Source organism: Hyaena hyaena, unplaced genomic scaffold (assembly GCF_003009895.1).
Source record: "Hyaena hyaena isolate Hyena2069 unplaced genomic scaffold, ASM300989v1 scaffold_287, whole genome shotgun sequence".
NCBI lineage: Eukaryota > Metazoa > Chordata > Mammalia > Carnivora > Hyaenidae > Hyaena > Hyaena hyaena.
This window is the reverse complement of record NW_024080919.1, coordinates 924,272-940,562: the sequence shown is the minus strand read 5'-3', so window position 1 is coordinate 940,562 and position 16,291 is coordinate 924,272. Positions and strand designations below refer to the sequence as shown.

The 16,291-nt window shown below is 35.0% G+C and overlaps 1 protein-coding gene across 1 annotated transcript in view; it reads left to right on the top strand.

Annotated features, from left to right (window-relative positions):
- The window catches only part of MCMDC2 (minichromosome maintenance domain containing 2), a 40,213-nt gene that overhangs the window by 18,987 nt on the left and 4,935 nt on the right, over positions 1-16,291 (top strand). The window contains exons 9-13 of the mRNA XM_039246991.1: positions 392-597; positions 3,114-3,280; positions 3,796-3,975; positions 6,651-6,793; positions 11,481-11,590. Of these exons, the coding sequence (XP_039102922.1) occupies positions 392-597; positions 3,114-3,280; positions 3,796-3,975; positions 6,651-6,793; positions 11,481-11,590 (806 nt within the window). The remainder of the gene's footprint in view (positions 1-391; positions 598-3,113; positions 3,281-3,795; positions 3,976-6,650; positions 6,794-11,480; positions 11,591-16,291) is intronic.

The window sequence follows — 16,291 nt, the reverse complement described above, 5'->3', positions numbered from 1 at the left end:
CCTTCCAAGAAGAAATAATACTCTCATATGGGCGTGCTCATGATAGTGTTTTAGTACTTACCACATTGTGTTTAGGTTTTTATGTCTCTCTTACTAGGCTGTGAGCTTTCTAGATTAAGGACCAAGTCTCAAAAATGGTTTTATCCCTAGCAAAGTGTTCACTAGGGGTGGGGTACCTGGCTGGCTCAGTTGATAGAGCATGTAACCCTTGATCTTGGGGTTGAGTTCAAGTCCCATGTTGGATGTAAAGATTGCTTTAAAATAAAGTCTTTAAAAAAGAAAAAGTTGCTCACTAAACACTGAATCGAATTTAATTGTATAGCTGTTATGTATTATGACTTCTGAAAATCAAATATTAAATAATAGTAATGAATAATTTATTTTTTCCTAGGCTTTTGAATTTTAGTATTAATCTTGTACCTCGTGGCATACGTCATCCAGTCTCTACTGAAATTTTTCCTACTCTATCCAGGAATAAGTATGGAACTGGAGCAGTTAGCATTCAAGCTGGCAGTGCTTTACTAGCTAAAGGTGGTATCTGCTTTATAGGAGACTTGGCTTCACACAAAAAAGATAAACTAGAACAGCTTCAGTCAGGTAAACAATATTTTTTTCTAATTAATTTTCACCTGTTTAAGTTACAGTCTCATCAGTCTCAAGGAATTACTAATGGTTAAGATTGTATTGTACATATTTTAGGAACTGAGAAATTATATTTCTTATATATACACTCTCATTTTACCTGTATTAATAAAGAAAGGAATTTAATATGCAAATGTACTGTTTTAATTTTTGCTCTAAGTTGTGAACATGTGAGTTTGTATTGGTCCAGATTTCTTTTCTTGTCTTACTGTATTAACTAGGACTTCCACTCTGATGCTGAAAAACAGTGGTGAAAGGAGACATTCTTATCTTGTTTCTGATCTTAGCAGGAAAGCTTTGAGTTTGTTACCATTAAATATGAAGTTAGCTGTAGGTTTTTTGTAGATGTTCTTTTTCAAGTTGAAGGAGTTCCCCTCTATGGTGAAATACACATAACATAAAATTTACCATTTAAACCATTTTTAAGTGTACAATTCAGTGGTATTAAGTACATTCAAAATGTTATATAATCAATACCACTATCCATTTCCAGAACTTTTCATAATCCCTAGCAGAAACTCTGTACCCATTAAACAAGAACCCTATTCCCTAGAGACTCCCGCCACTGGTAATCTGTATTTTACTTTCTGTCCTTATGAATTTGTCTATTTAAGAATCTCTTTTCTTCTTATTGCTGAATCATATCCCATTTTATATACATACCACTTTTTAAAAAAGCTCATTCATAAGTTGAGAGAAACTTAGGTTGTTTCTGCCTTTTGACTATTGTGAATAATGTTGCTATGAACATTTGAGTCCAAGTAAGTATCTGTTTGAGTCCCTACTTTCAACTCTTGGGTGTATACGTAGAAGTGGAATTGCTGGATCATAAGGTAATTCTATGTTTAGCTTTATGAGAAACCATCAAACTGTTCTCCACAGTGGCTGTGCAATTTTACATTCCCACTGGTAAAGCATGAGGTTTCTAATTTCTCCACATCAGTCCTATTACATTTCATAAGCAATAAAATATTTTTAAAGGAAAAAAGCTTTTTATATTAGTACTCTTAATAGTCGCTTTTCCCCTGCTTTTGATTACAGAGCCCAGATTTTTAGTTTACACTGGGCCCCATATATTAAGCAGCTGGCCTTGGCTGCTAGACTGGCAAAAATTAAAAGGACTGAAAACAAATGTTACCAAGGATATGGAAAAACTGGAATTCTTATATACTGTAGGTATATATACTGAAAGTATAACATAGTACAACCATTTTGAAAACTGCTCTGGCAGTTTCCATAGAGTTAAATATATGTTTACCTTATTACCCAAGAGAAAGATAAATATAAAGAAAAGACTCTCTTATCATGAATAAAGAGAAGTTTAATTTGAGAAATAGTTGGAACACGGAATCCTAACATTGAATTCATAGGTTGAATGATTATAAGGGATGAAGGAGGGATAAAAAGGAAAGTATGTTGTTTCTAGATTGTTTGTTTGTTTGTTTGTTTGGGTTTTAAGTAGTTGGATGGTGATTCCCTTAATTGTAGATAATGCACACAGTGCCATCTGAGGAGGAAAAAATGATGAATTGGTTTTCAACATGTTGAATTTGATTATATATTTTCCCCTAGCATTGTAGTTTATATTCTCTATCAGTCTTACTCTCTTTCATTCTCATATAGATGTCCTTTCTTTTTGTTCCACATAAAAGACTATTACTTAATTTCAGCCCCTCATATAACCCAGCACTAATATAACCAATGTCTTAATCCTCTGCCTATTCTACCCCAGACACTGACCATAACTCAAGCTACATAACTCCAGAACTACTGTTCTCATCAAGTCATGGGACACCCAGACATCCAAATATTTTTCTTGCCTTGTTCATTTTCAAAAAATTTTAATAAATGTGTACTTATTTATTTTGAGAGAGAGGGATAGAGGGCAAGCAGGAGAGAGGCAGAGAGAAAGGAAGACAGAATCCCAAGCACTTTCTGCAGTGCAGGTATGGAGCCCAACCACAGGTCTCAAAACGCACTAACCATGAGATCGTATATGACCTGAGCCAAAAACAAGAGCCAAATGCTTAACTGACTGAGGCACCCCTCTATTCTTTTTATTAGATCCTCTAAGTAGCCATATCTTGCAAAACAACCGCATTTACTTGTGTCTTTACTGTTCCACATTTAGACAGTAAAATTCTATATAATAGTATTAGTTATTAAAAATAATATTTGTTGGGGGTGCCTGGATGGCTCAGTTGGTTAAGCGTCCCGACTTCAGCTCAGGTCATGATCTCACGGTTCGTGGGTTCGAGCCCTGCGTTGGGCTCTGTGCCGACAGCTCAGAGCCTGGAGCCTGCTTCGGATTCTGTCTCTCACTCTCTCTGACCCTCCCCTGCTCACACTGTCTCTCTCTCTCTCTCTCTCTCTCAGAAATAAATTAAAAAATTAATTTAAAAAATATTTTTTAGTGATTTGTAGACATATGGATCAAAATGAACTTAAATGGGTAATGTCTTTTGTCTTAGTTGTGGAAAGCAGGAGCATCACAGTATACATCCCAGGAAAGAAGTTTGGGGATGATATTAACCAACAAATGACTTTTCCAGTTCAGTGCAGTTTTTGGTCTTTTGTTGATATGGATTCATCTTCAAGGAGAAATATGCAGAAAACCAGCACTCTCATTGGTCAAATGGTAAGGTATATGTATTTTTTATTTTTAGAATGTTATTTAGGGTATTTATTTACAGATTTTAATATTAATGTTTTTGTTGTTCTTAATGTTTTGTTATTAACTCATTTTTATCCTTAATCAGGTATTGGAACTAAATAACAATGCAGTTGTCTGAAAATTTTCATTCTTTTAGTCATGCAAAGCAGGTGTCTGTTTACTATAAATTATTATTTGACTAGGCAGTAGAGTAGGCTTTAATGAATAATGTGTAATAAAATGATAAAAACTATTAAGAAAATTGGTCATAATAAGTTCCCATGCTATTCAGGAATCACTTTAAATAATAATATCAAATAATAATATAAAAATAGCTATATATTATAATATAAATATATTAATAATATAAATAATTATATAAATAATATATTTATAATTTATATAAATAATTATATAAACAGCATTTAGTTTATAATTATCTAAAGTTTGTCTGAATGCCAGAGTTTAATGTTTGCCTTTTACATTTTTATTTGATGTAGGACTGCAGTTTGATTCCACCTAATCTTGTAGAGGCATTTGGATTATTGATTAACTGCAATGAATCATCTTCTTGCTACCCACTTATTTCTACTGTGCAACACACTTTTAAAAAAGCCATGAATCCTGAAGAGCTGCTTTATGTAGCTTCTAAGAAGTTCACAACTGAAGATTTTGAAAAGGTAGAGGTAGAAAAAATGATTACCAAGAATACATGGGCTAAGGTTTCTCAATTTTAATAGAACTCACTTTGAGCATCCAATTTTCTTTGTTTAAAATTCTTTTATTCCAGGTTCCTTTCAGATTTTAAATATTTTAAGGACACTGTGTAGAAAATATTTAGGATTATAATTAAATTAAAAACTGTGTAAGGACATAAATATTAAAATGGTGAGTTAATTCTTTGCACCACTGTCCAAATAGCTTTAAAAATTCTCATTAAAAGGAAAACCAATAGAATATTTCTGTGGAAAATTATGAGAGGCTGTAATGGTATAGAGTTATTTACATTTTACAGAGTATTGAGAAGGATTAACTTTATGTGAATGCCTTCAGAGTTCTGACTTTAGAGGATACCTGTCATGACTCACTAACCCATTTCAGTGTCCTGACATGGTTCACAGAACCCAAGAGTAGAAGTGAAGCCCTTGTAATGTTAACTATTCAGAAATCTAGCCACAGTAGAGTTAAAGGATCTGGATAGGATAGGTAAAGGGCAGGGAGTATTGGGAGCGGAATCTAGGAGTCAATAACAATTTTGTTCATACCTGCCTTCTTTGTGGGCAGGTTGCAGGGGTAAAAAGCTGAAAAGTGAGGTGGACTTAAAGCTGAATTATGAACATTGTTTATTGACATAACTTACAATGAAAAAGAACAATATTTATGATAAATTAGCTTTTTGTTTGTTTTAGTATATAAGAAAAAAGTAGTTAGTCTCTAGGAATTAGGGTGGCATATATATACATATATATATAGGCCTAGATATATATGACCCTGAGAAAATTTTGCCCAGTTTTTCCCTGAAAAACAGCCAAAAAAAAAAAAAAACCCTTGGAATTTACTAATTAGGTATTTACTGAATATTTTATGTATATTAGCCTATTTCTGCTCTTTTATATTCTTACAGAAAAATACATTTTCTTTAATAGTTTATCATTTAATTGAGATATAAACAAAATATATAAAACCATAAGGGACAATTTAAGTGCTAACCTGGGTGGTGCTAACTATAAGTAGTTTAGGAATTCAGGAAGGAAGACATCAAGTAGAATGTAAGAGTTGGGAAGACTTTAAGTAGCTGAGACTTTAGTCAGTCCTTAAGGAAAGGTATGATTTAGATGCCAGGAAGGATGGGCATTCTAAACAGAATTAAAAGTAGGAGCAAAGACATAAAAGTAGAAATGAATATACACAGAAAACTCTGAGAAGACATAACCGACTGGAGCAAAAATTTTATTGTAGAGTCATTGGGATTAAGATTTGGCAAATTTGCAATAAGCCTTGAAACTTCAGCAAAACATTTTATAGCTGATTCATTAGACTGTAGGGAACAGCTGGACTTTACTAGGCTTGTGAAACACCGAAAGTGATTTCTCCAGAAGATACATCTGCCCATTTCACAAAACAGATTGGAGGGAGTGTGTCACCGCCCGGGCTCTCCAGGAGGCTGACGGAGAGTGTGCCTTTGTTTATTAGCTAGCGAGTGCTCCTCTGGCTCTTGTAGCAATACCCCTGGAAGGGAAGGAAGCAGGGTTGGGCAGAGGAGGGAGTCAAGCTGCAGTGTAGGCCCAAAGATAGCCCCACAATGAGCTCTGGAGTTCAAGAGACCACTAGAGTTGTCCTGCTTTGGATAGAAATAGACTTATTTCTGTAACACTCGCCCCCACTTGCACTTCAGTCAGTCATTTGACGGACTGTCCTGAGGCATTCCCTGAAGAATTGGCAACCAGAGGTCAGTGCTGACGGCACTTGGGGGCAAGTCCTTTCCCGAGGCAGGGATAGTTGGCACATTCCTGTGACTCCACAGGGTAGAACCTAGAAATGGCTACTGATATTATTAATAGTATCATTATCCAGTTGTGAAGGTCTGGAGGGAACTGTGGAGTGTAAGGAGAATAAAGAAGAGAAGACATATCTAGATCCTTTAAAAAGTTATATTTAAAATTCAATATTATAGTTAATAGCAACCTTATCATGATTAAATTTTCCTTTTGATTCTGAGTTGAAAAAAGCAGAAAACAACCAGGATGGTGAAAAGTCTGGAAATGATGTCACGGATTAAGGATTTAGGGTACTGAGAATCACTCAGAAAGAATAAAAGCACAAAGCTCAGAGAAAACAGTGCTAATCATTATGTTGAAGGCTTACTGGAATCTCCCAGGCCCACCTTTTTAGTAGTTAACACAGTGCCTCCCACATTGCTAGTGTTCGCTTGTGTGTAAAAGGAAGGAAAGGAAGTAAGGAGGGCAAGTAGCTCTAGGGCCCCTGAGAAAAAGTTATAAGGAAATAAATTGTCAAAGAATTAAAGCTATTCAAAGGGAAATGAGCTGTTAAGGAAAGCCTCTCTCCTACTGAAGGAGCTGAGTGAGGGAGCCTTTATTCCACTGGAAGCGAAGACTTGATAGTCATTCAAGTACATTGCACAGAACATTTCTGCACTAAGGGGGAAAGAGATTATTCTGGATAAATTTTAATAATATTTACAAGTATAAGACTGTGATTTAAAGTGCTCAATGACTTTGGGACAGCCCCAGATAGTTAATCAATTTTGATGTAAATAAAATATACAAACTTTGGATTTTTGTAATATTCTCTAACAAAGTTTGAATTTCTTAAAATTTTCACACTTTTAATTTAGCTGCTGGCTTTTGCAAAGACTTTGAATGTAGAATTCAGTTTGGAGGCAGAAAGAATGATCCATGGCTATTATCTAGCAAGTCGCAGAATCAGAACAGATTCTATAAGTGGATCAAAACTGTCAGCATCTGCATTAAAATATTTGTAGGTATTCAGTATAAAACTTTAAAGCCAGTATTGACTTTTAAGTGATGTGTTTATGTTTCACTTGTTTCTTTGTTTGTTTGTTAGTTGGTTGGTTTTTCATTTATCTTGTTCCAAAAGAATTTAAGGCGACTTAACAATTGCTATTGTTGCATCATCTGAAACTCCAATACATGTTTTCACTAAATTATTTTTTATTGGAACCTCTGTATGAGATGTGTTTGAGTAAAGTGCACTGATTTGAAATAAAATGATTTTTTTTAATGTGGCTTTTTTACATTCTAGGTATTTTTTAGTTGAACTCAGAAAAAATTATTTTTAAGTATATTGTTCTATGTATTTTTTAAATACTTTAATAGACTCATCTATTATTGTTCCTTAAAGTTTTTTAAGCTAATTTTTATGATCAAGTAAAGTATAGACACAGTAAAAGAAAAGTCTAAAATAATGATTAAGGTGTCTTAGCTAACTCTACCCATTACTGTCTTACTCTAGAGAGATTATGACTGTTAACAATTTTTATGTATTCTTCCAAAAATTATCCATTTATTTATTTTAATGTTTATTTATTTATTTGAGAGAGGGAGAGGGAGAGAGCATGCTAGTGGGGGAGAAGTGGAGAGAGACACAGAGGAATCCCAAGTGGACTCTGCACTGTTTGCATAGAGCCCAGTGCAGTTCTTGATCTCATAAACCCAGAGATCATGACCTGAGTTGAAACGAAGAGTTGGACACTTAACCAATTAGGCCACCCAGGTGCCCTCCCAAATTATCCATCTAAATACTAACATGTAGAAATATATAGAATATGTTATATATTTTTCAATGAATATGTCATGTAAACATATTATAGACAGAGACAGGTCCTGATTTAAATGGTTTGACCTAGGATTTTTCGACTTCATAATGGTGTGAAAATGATACACATTCAGTAGAAATCACTTTGCATTTTGAATTATGATCTTTTCCCGGGCTTGCAATATGCAGTACAATGCTCTCTTCTAACTGGACAGTGACAGTGGGCTTCAGCTCGCAGTCAGCCACAAGAATAAAAGGGTAGAGGGGCACCTGGGTGGCTCAGATGGTTAAGCATCCGACTTCGGCTCAGGTCATGATGTGTGGGTTCCAGCCCCTTGCTGGGCTCTGTGCTGACAGCCTGCTTCAGATTCTGTATCTCCCTCTCTGACCCTCCCCTGATCACTCTCTCTCTCTCTCTCTCTCTCTCAGAGATAAATAAAACATTAAAAAAAATTTTTTTTAAAGAATAAAAGAGTAAAACTGATATCCATGCTGTATCCATGCAGCCATTCTGTGCTTTACCTTCAGTGCAGTATTCAATAAATTATGTGAGAGTGTCGACATGTTATTATAAAATCAGCTTTGAAGGCTGATGTAAGTGTTCTCAGCATGTTTAAGGTAGGCTAGAATAAGCTATGTTTGGTAGGTTAGGTATATTAAATGTATTTTTGACTTACAATATTTTTGGTTTACAATGGGTTTATTGGTATATAAACCCATTGTAATTTGAGGAAGATCTAAATATAAATATCTATATATTCATATGGGTATATTCTCCTTTAGCACAAATGGAATCATGTATGGTTTATGTATTATAATAATATCAGAACATAAAGAATTACCTTATTCTGTTTTGTGCTTTGATGTGGCTGTACCATAATTTAAGGAGTCCCCTCCTGATATTTCATTTGATACAAACTAATGTATAATCTCAAACAAATTATGAAGTACGACCAGGAGTAAAATCATCCATTAAATAAATAAATATCTTGTTATAACTATAATATAAAATAAGGTAAGTGAAAGACTGGAAGGAAATGTCAGATATAGGTCTCCAAGAGATAAATATGTTTAGTTAACTTTTCCAATTGTATATTTATCTTCATAGAACTGAAAAAAAAGTACTGAAGATAAGAGAAGGTAGAAATCAACTGTGATATTTTAAAATAGTAAATGGAATTTTGTAATATTTTCCATTTTCTGAAGTAATATTTAAAATACTCAAATCAGGGGTGCTCAGTCAGTAAAGCATGCAACTCTTGATCTCTGGGTCATGAGTTCAAGCCCCACATTAGATGTGGAGCTTACTTAAAAATAAACGTTACTCAATACTCAAAGAGTCAATACTTGAAGCCTCAGAAGTCCTATTTCTCTGTAGCACAAAGATATTTATTTAAACTCATATAGCCTCAGTTAACATTTGACTCTGTTAATCCAAATATAAAGCAGAATTAATTTTAATATGATAAATCTACTTCCCATTGTGGAAATGGAAAGGTGTAGAGGTGTAGGAGGGGTTTAAGAAATAGGAAAACAGGGGCGCCTGGGTGGCTTAGTCGGTTAAGCGTCTGACTTTCGCTTAGGTCATGATCTTGTGGTTCGTGGGTTCGAGCCCCGCGTCGGGCTCTGTGCTGACTGTCAGCCCAGAGCCTGGAGCCTGTTTCAGTCTGTGACTCCCTCTCTCTCTGACCCTCCCCTGCTCATGCTGTCTCTCTCTCTCTCTCTCTCCTAGAAAGAAAGAAAACGTTAGAAAAAAACTTTTTTTTAAAATAGGAAAGCAAATGAACTCAGAAGAGTCATAAACCTTACATTTTTCTCCCACCTCTATACACAGGTACCTAATAACACTATCCTTGCTCTTCTAGAGAAGTGGAGCTGAACAGTACTCTCTTCTCTTTTCCTGAAAGGCTTTATCCATATTCTGTTGTGGTCAACATTTTAGAAGGAGCTTAGGCAAGGACATCAGAAACATAGTAGTCAAATCTGAAAATAAACAACTCTGGAGTAATCTCCACGAACTCAAATGATGATCTTGGTCTGAGTATGAATGAATAAGAAAAGGTTGACAGCTTATTATAAAAAGACTTGAGATTTTATGCTTTTTAAAATGTTTAATATGAGTAACAATGTAATATGGCTATTAATAATACTATGAATTCAAGTTGTATTAATAGAACATAGTATCAAGAGTAAAAAATTCTAGTTCTGCCTCACCTCTACATTGCTGGTTAAATCATACCTGTAGTACTATACTGAAAAAGAATATATTTAAAAACATTTTTGAAATGTTTATTTATTTTTGAGAGGGAGGAAGGGGCAGAGAGAGAGAGGGAGACACAGAATCCAAAGCAGGCTCCAGGCTCTGAGCTGTCAACACGGAGTCCAATGAGGGGTTTGAACCCACAGAGCACAAGACCATGACCTGAGTCAAAGTCAGACACTTAACTGACTGAGCCACCAGTGCCCCTGAAAAAAAAAAAAATTAACCAAATCTGGTCATGAGGAGAGCAGCCAGAATGTTGAAAGGCCTGAAAATCATGTCTTACGACTTTTTTTTTTTTTTTTTTTACCTTTTATAAGTTTGTTTATTGTGAGAGAGACAGCAAGCAGGCTGTACACGGTCAGCGCAGAGCCTGACATGGGGCTCAAACCCACAAACCGTGAGATCATGACCTGAGCCGAAACCAAAAGTCAGACACTTAACTGACGGAGCCGTCCAGGTGCCCCATGCCTTATGAGATATTAAAGGAGCTAGGAATATTTTATTTTGGAGAAAAGGAAGCATAGGGCAAAGAGAAAAGTTATCTTTGAATATTTGAAAAGATGTCATATTTAAGAAGTATTAAGCTTTTTTTTATATTCACAGAAGACAGAACCAGTGGGTAGAAATTTTAGTGAAACCCATTTCAACTTAAATTTATATACTCTTTGTGAGTGAGTCCCAAAATTTTCAAATGCCTTATCTGAAATCATAATAACTGTGAATTATATTGTCCCCATTTTATAATTGAGGTTCAAAATTTTTTCAGAAAGTAAATGATTTATATGAAGTCATACAGCTAGTAAAGTCTAGAGACTTAGACCAGATTTTCTGATTTCCAAGTTGAGCAGTCATTCAGGTACATTACATATGCCTAATGAGAGCTAGAGATTGATTTTTTAAAAATTTTTAAATGTTTATTTATTTTTGAAAGAGAGAGAAAGTGGGGGAGTGGCAGAGAGAGAGAGGGAGAGAAAGAACCCCAAGCAGGCACAAATTGGGGCTTGAACTCACAAACCATGAGATCATGACCTGAGCTGAAATCACGAGTTGCATGCTTAACTGACTGAGTCACATAGGTGCCCCTGAGGGAGATTTTTTAGTAATCAAATGTTCGTTTAAAAAGAAAAGTTAAAAGGAATGTATTCCCAGTGAACCATGGGAAATGTTTAAAAGAGACTGGACATAAGTAGCTTAGGATATTGTGGAAAAAATTCAATTATATGATGGGAGTTTGAACTTTAAGGTCTCTTTCAAAACTAACATTTCAAGATTCTATGAGGACTTCAAATAGATAAAGAACTGGAAAGAAACACCAAAGATGACTATAAGAGTTAATTTTCTTAACTGTGCATTGAGGAAGGGGGTATAGAATCATAAAAATGAATATAAGACAGAGGAGAAATGAAGTCTGATAATAAGTCAAGATACTTGTTTGTTCTGGCATAGTTTATCAAAGTTGATAGGAAAAAAATGCTTTCAAAAGAAATCAATATTTTTTTAAAAGTAAAAATATGCTGTGCTTTAAGGTATGGCTTGTATATACATATAACTTGGTTTATTCCTGCCAGAATATGTTTTACCTTTATAATATCAACATATTTGATTAGCATCAATTTTCTTTTTCAGAGTTTCCCTAGCTGAAGCACATGCTCGACTGAACTTAAGGAATAAAGTGCTTAAGGAAGATGTATTAATTGCAGCCTTATTATTTGAAACATCTCTCACACTGAAATATGGTAATCTATTATTAATTTGTTAATGATCACTATAATTAATTATATTTAAATATTCTTAGTCTGTTAAAATATCTAACATTTTATAAATGTTATATTTATAAAATAATATATAGATATTTTTTAATTTAAAAAATTTTTATTTTTAAAATTTAAATCCAAGTTAGTTAACATATAGTTTAATAATGATATCAGGAATAGAATTTAGTGATTCATCACTTACATATAATACCCAGTGCTCATCCAACAAGTGTCCTTCTTAATGTCCCTTCACCCATTTAGCCTATCTCCCCACCCAAGTGGCACCCTGCCAGCAACCCTCAGTTTGTTCTCTGTATTTAAAAGTCTCTTATGGTTTGTCTCCCTCTCAGTTTTTATATTATTTTTGTTTCCCTTCCCTTATGTTCATCTGTTTTGTATCTTAAATTCCACACATGAATGAAATCATGTATTTGTCTTTCTCTGACTGACTTATTTCACGTAGCATAGTACACTCTAGTTCTATCCATGTTGCAAATGGCAAGATTTCATCCTTTTTGATTGCTGAGCAATATTCCATTATATGTATATACATGCCACATCTTTATCCATTCATTAATCGATGAACATTTGGGCTCTTTCCATATGTTGGCATTGTTGGTAGCTCTTCTATAAACATTGGGGTACATGTGCCCCTTCGAAACAGTACACCTGTATCCTTTGGATAAATACCTAGTAGTGTAATTGCTGGGTTGTAGGGTAGTTCTATTTTTAATTTTTTGAGGAAACTGCATACTGTTTTCCAGAGTGGCTGCACCAGTTTGCACCAGCTGTTTTGCACCAGCAGTGCAAAAGGGTTCCCCTTTCTCCACATCCTCACCAACGTCTGTTGTTTCCTGAGTTGTTAATTTTAGCCATTCTGACAGGTGTGAGGTGGTATCTCACTGTAGTTTTGATTTGTATTTCCCTGATGATGAGTGATGTTGAGCATCTTTTCATGTATCTGTTAGCCGTCTGGATGTCTTCTTTGGAGAAGTGTCTATTCATGTCTTTTGCCCATTTCTTTACTGGATTTTTTTGTTTTTTTGAGTGTTGAGTTTGATAAGTTCTTAAAGATGATACTATACCCTTTATAAAGGATACTAACCCTTTATCTGATATGTCATTTGCAGATATCTTCTCCCATTCCATTGGTTGCCTTTTAGTTTTGCTGATTGTTTTCTTCACTGTGCAGAAGCTTTTTATCTTGATGAGGTCCCAATAGTTCATTTTTGCTTTTGATTCCCTTGCCTCTGGAGACATGTCAAGTAAGAAGTTGCTGTGGCTGAGATCAAAGAAGTTTTTACCTGCTTTTTCCTCTAGGAATTTGATGGCTTCCTGTCTTAGGTTTAGGTCTTTCATCCTTTTTGAGTTTGTCTTTGTGCATGGTGTAAGAAAGTAGTCAAGGTTGATTCTCCTGCATGTCACTGTCCAGTTTTCCCAGCATCATTTGCTGAAGAGGCTTTTTTCCATTGGATATTCTTTCCTGTTTTGTCAAAGATGAGTTGGCCATACATTTGTGAGTCCATTTCTGGGTTCTCTCTTCTCTTCCATTGATCTATGTGTCTGTTTTTAGCCAGTACCATACTGTCTTGATGATTACAGCTTTGTAATACAGCTTGAAGTCCACATTGTGATGCTTCCAGCTTTGTTTTTCTTCTCAGGATTGCTTTGGCAATTCAGGTTCTTTTTTTGGTTCCATACAAGTTTTAGGATTGTTTGTTCTAACTCTGTGAAGAATGCTGCTGTTATTTTGATAGGGATTGCTAAAATATTATATATATTAAATATTATTTTAAAAATTAATAAATTTTAAAGTTTATTTATTTTTGAGAGAAAGAGAGAGAGTGAGTGAGTACATGTATAAATGGGGAAGGGGCAGAGGGAGAATCTCAAGCAGACTGTGCACTGTCAGCACATAGCCTTATGTGGGACTCAACCCCACAAACCTTGAGATCATGACTTGGGCCTTGAAGAAGAATTGGGTGCTGAGCCAACTGAAGAATCCAGGTGCCCTAGAATAATACATTTTCTTGGGTAAGGCCTGTTTCAATTTAAACACTTACTAATTATAGGTAGTATCATTTTCTGGTAAGTTCCTTGTTATGCATGATTGCTTTGATACTTAAACTTTTGCATTGCTTGTAGAGTTCTGAAAAACATGTACTAAATGCAACATGAAATGATTCTAAATTTATCTTCCTTTTACTTAAACATTTTAAAATGTTTACTTATTTTTGAGAGAGAGAGAGAGAGGACACAAGTGGGGGAGGGGTGCACATACACACACGAGAATTTGAAGCAGGATCCAGACTTTAAGCTGTCAGCACAGAGCCCGATGCAAGGGTCGAACCTATGAACCATGAGATCATGACCTGAGCCTAAGTAGGATGCTTGACTGACTGAGCCACCAGGCACCTCATAAATTTAGCTTCCTTTTAAAATAACTTGCAACAGGAGCACCTGGACGGCTCAGTCAGTTAATCATCCAACCCTTGATTTTGGCTCAGGTCCTGATCTCACAATTGGTGAGATCAAGCCCTACATGAAGCTCTGTGCTGACAGCACAGGGCCCTCTTGGGATTCTCTTTCTCCCTTACTTTCTACCCCTCCCCTGCTCGTGTTTTCTCTCTTGCTCTTAAAATAAATAAATAAATAAATAAATAAATAATAAAATAACAAAATAACAAGCAACATTTACTTGTCTCCCTCAATGCAGTTAAGCACAGAGCCAAAGAAAATGTGTTCATTTTGTATCATTGCCTTCCTGAATCACTAGCTATAATACTGTGGCTATAACATTTAATTATCTGAAATGAATTTGGGCTTATTATGGTTTTGCTAATAAAAACATAAAAGGGCTCCTAAAGTAAGAGTAAAGAGGTCTCACACCTCGTTGGATCAGACATTAATTTTCATAAGATATTACAATCCTTGAAGCCAAACTTTGGCTCCAACTTTAGGACTTAAAGGATATATTAACACTGACGTTTTTGTGTGTATATGTTAAGTGCTTAAATTTGCCTTAAATTCAACTTATACACTAATAACTTTTCACAAAAACTCATTAGAACTTTAGAACCTTGTTCTATAATTATCAAAATCAAACATTTTTAACCTGGGATTCATGGAGTTCTAGGGACTTGTGAATCTCTAAATTATATGAAAATATTTATATATATGTACATCTTTTTGGTTAGAGAGATGAATGGTAAGTTTTACGGAGTATTTATAGGTTCACGACCTCCAGAAAAAGTTAGTTATCATCTCATATTAGTTTTATGTACCAAAAGAGAAAAATATTGGTTCCCAACCAATACTAAATAAGAGGAAGGATATAAAAATATTTTTTTTAATATGCTTTATCTTTTGCAGGCTTCTTTTTTTTTAAGATTTATATTGTTTATGTTTTTTATGTTTTTATTTTTTTTTAATGTTTGTTTATTTTTGATGGGAGAGAGGAGCAGAGAGAAAGAGACAGAAGATCTGAAGCGAGCTCCACACTGACCGCAGAGGCCCATTGTAGGGCTTGAACTCATGAACCAAGGGTTCATGATCTGAGCTGAAGTTGGACACTTAACCAACTGAACCACCAGGCACCCCAGATTTTATTTTTTAAAATAGTCTCTACACCCAACGTGGGCTCAAACTTACACCCTGAGATCAAGAGTCACATGCTCTATTGACTGAGCCAGCTAGGCACCATATCTTTTACATTCTTACTATTTGTATTTAAAAGCATTCTTGACACTTGTGGGGATGAGCACTGAGTGTTATGTGGAAACTAATTTGACAATAAACTATTTGTAAAAAAAAAAAAAAAAAAAGATTCATTTGCATAACAAGAGAAACGAATAATGTATTTAATTAGAAAATTAAAGATTTTTTAAAAAATTCTAAAAAAGGAAAAGCATACTTGATAAAATCGAACACACATTTTTTTAATGTACCGTAACAAAAATATGTTGACAATTTTATTATGACATGCTGTCAAAATTAAGATATAATTAGATTTCTTTTTTTTTTTAATGTTTTATTTATTTCTAGGAGAGAGAGAGAGAGAGACAGCGTGAGCAGGGGAGGGTCAGAGAGAGAGGGAGTCACAGACTGAAACAGGCTCCAGGCTCTGAGCTGGCAGTCAGCACAGAGCCCGATGCGGGGCTCGAACCCACAAACCGGGAGATCATGACCTAAGCGAAAGTCGGACGCTTAACCGACTAAGCCACCCAGGTGCCCCAGATATAATTAGATTTCAATAAGAAGATAAAAATTTGTGTCTTTGAATTTAGAAACTATAGTATTACTTGTTAGGGACCCCTATGGTAGAATGTGGCTAATTTCACTTGGTAACTATTTGTCAAGAGTTTCTTGAAGTATTTAAGATAGCATCTGTTGAAGAAAATAAAACTATGTGAAGATTTTTTCTTCCTTTAGTTATTTTTTGTTTTCATAATGAATTTCAGTTAGGCATATTGGTTTTTAAGTCTTAAACAAAACAATGTTAAGAGATCCTTAAATGTTGCAGCACCTGGGTGGCTCAGTCAGTTCAGCATCTGACTTCAGCTTAGGTCACGGTCTTGCGGTTTGTGGGTTCCAGCCCACATGGGGCACTGTGCTGACAGCTCAGAGCCTGGAGCTTGCTTTGGATTCTGTCTGTGTCTCCTCTCTCTTTGCCTGCCCCTCCCC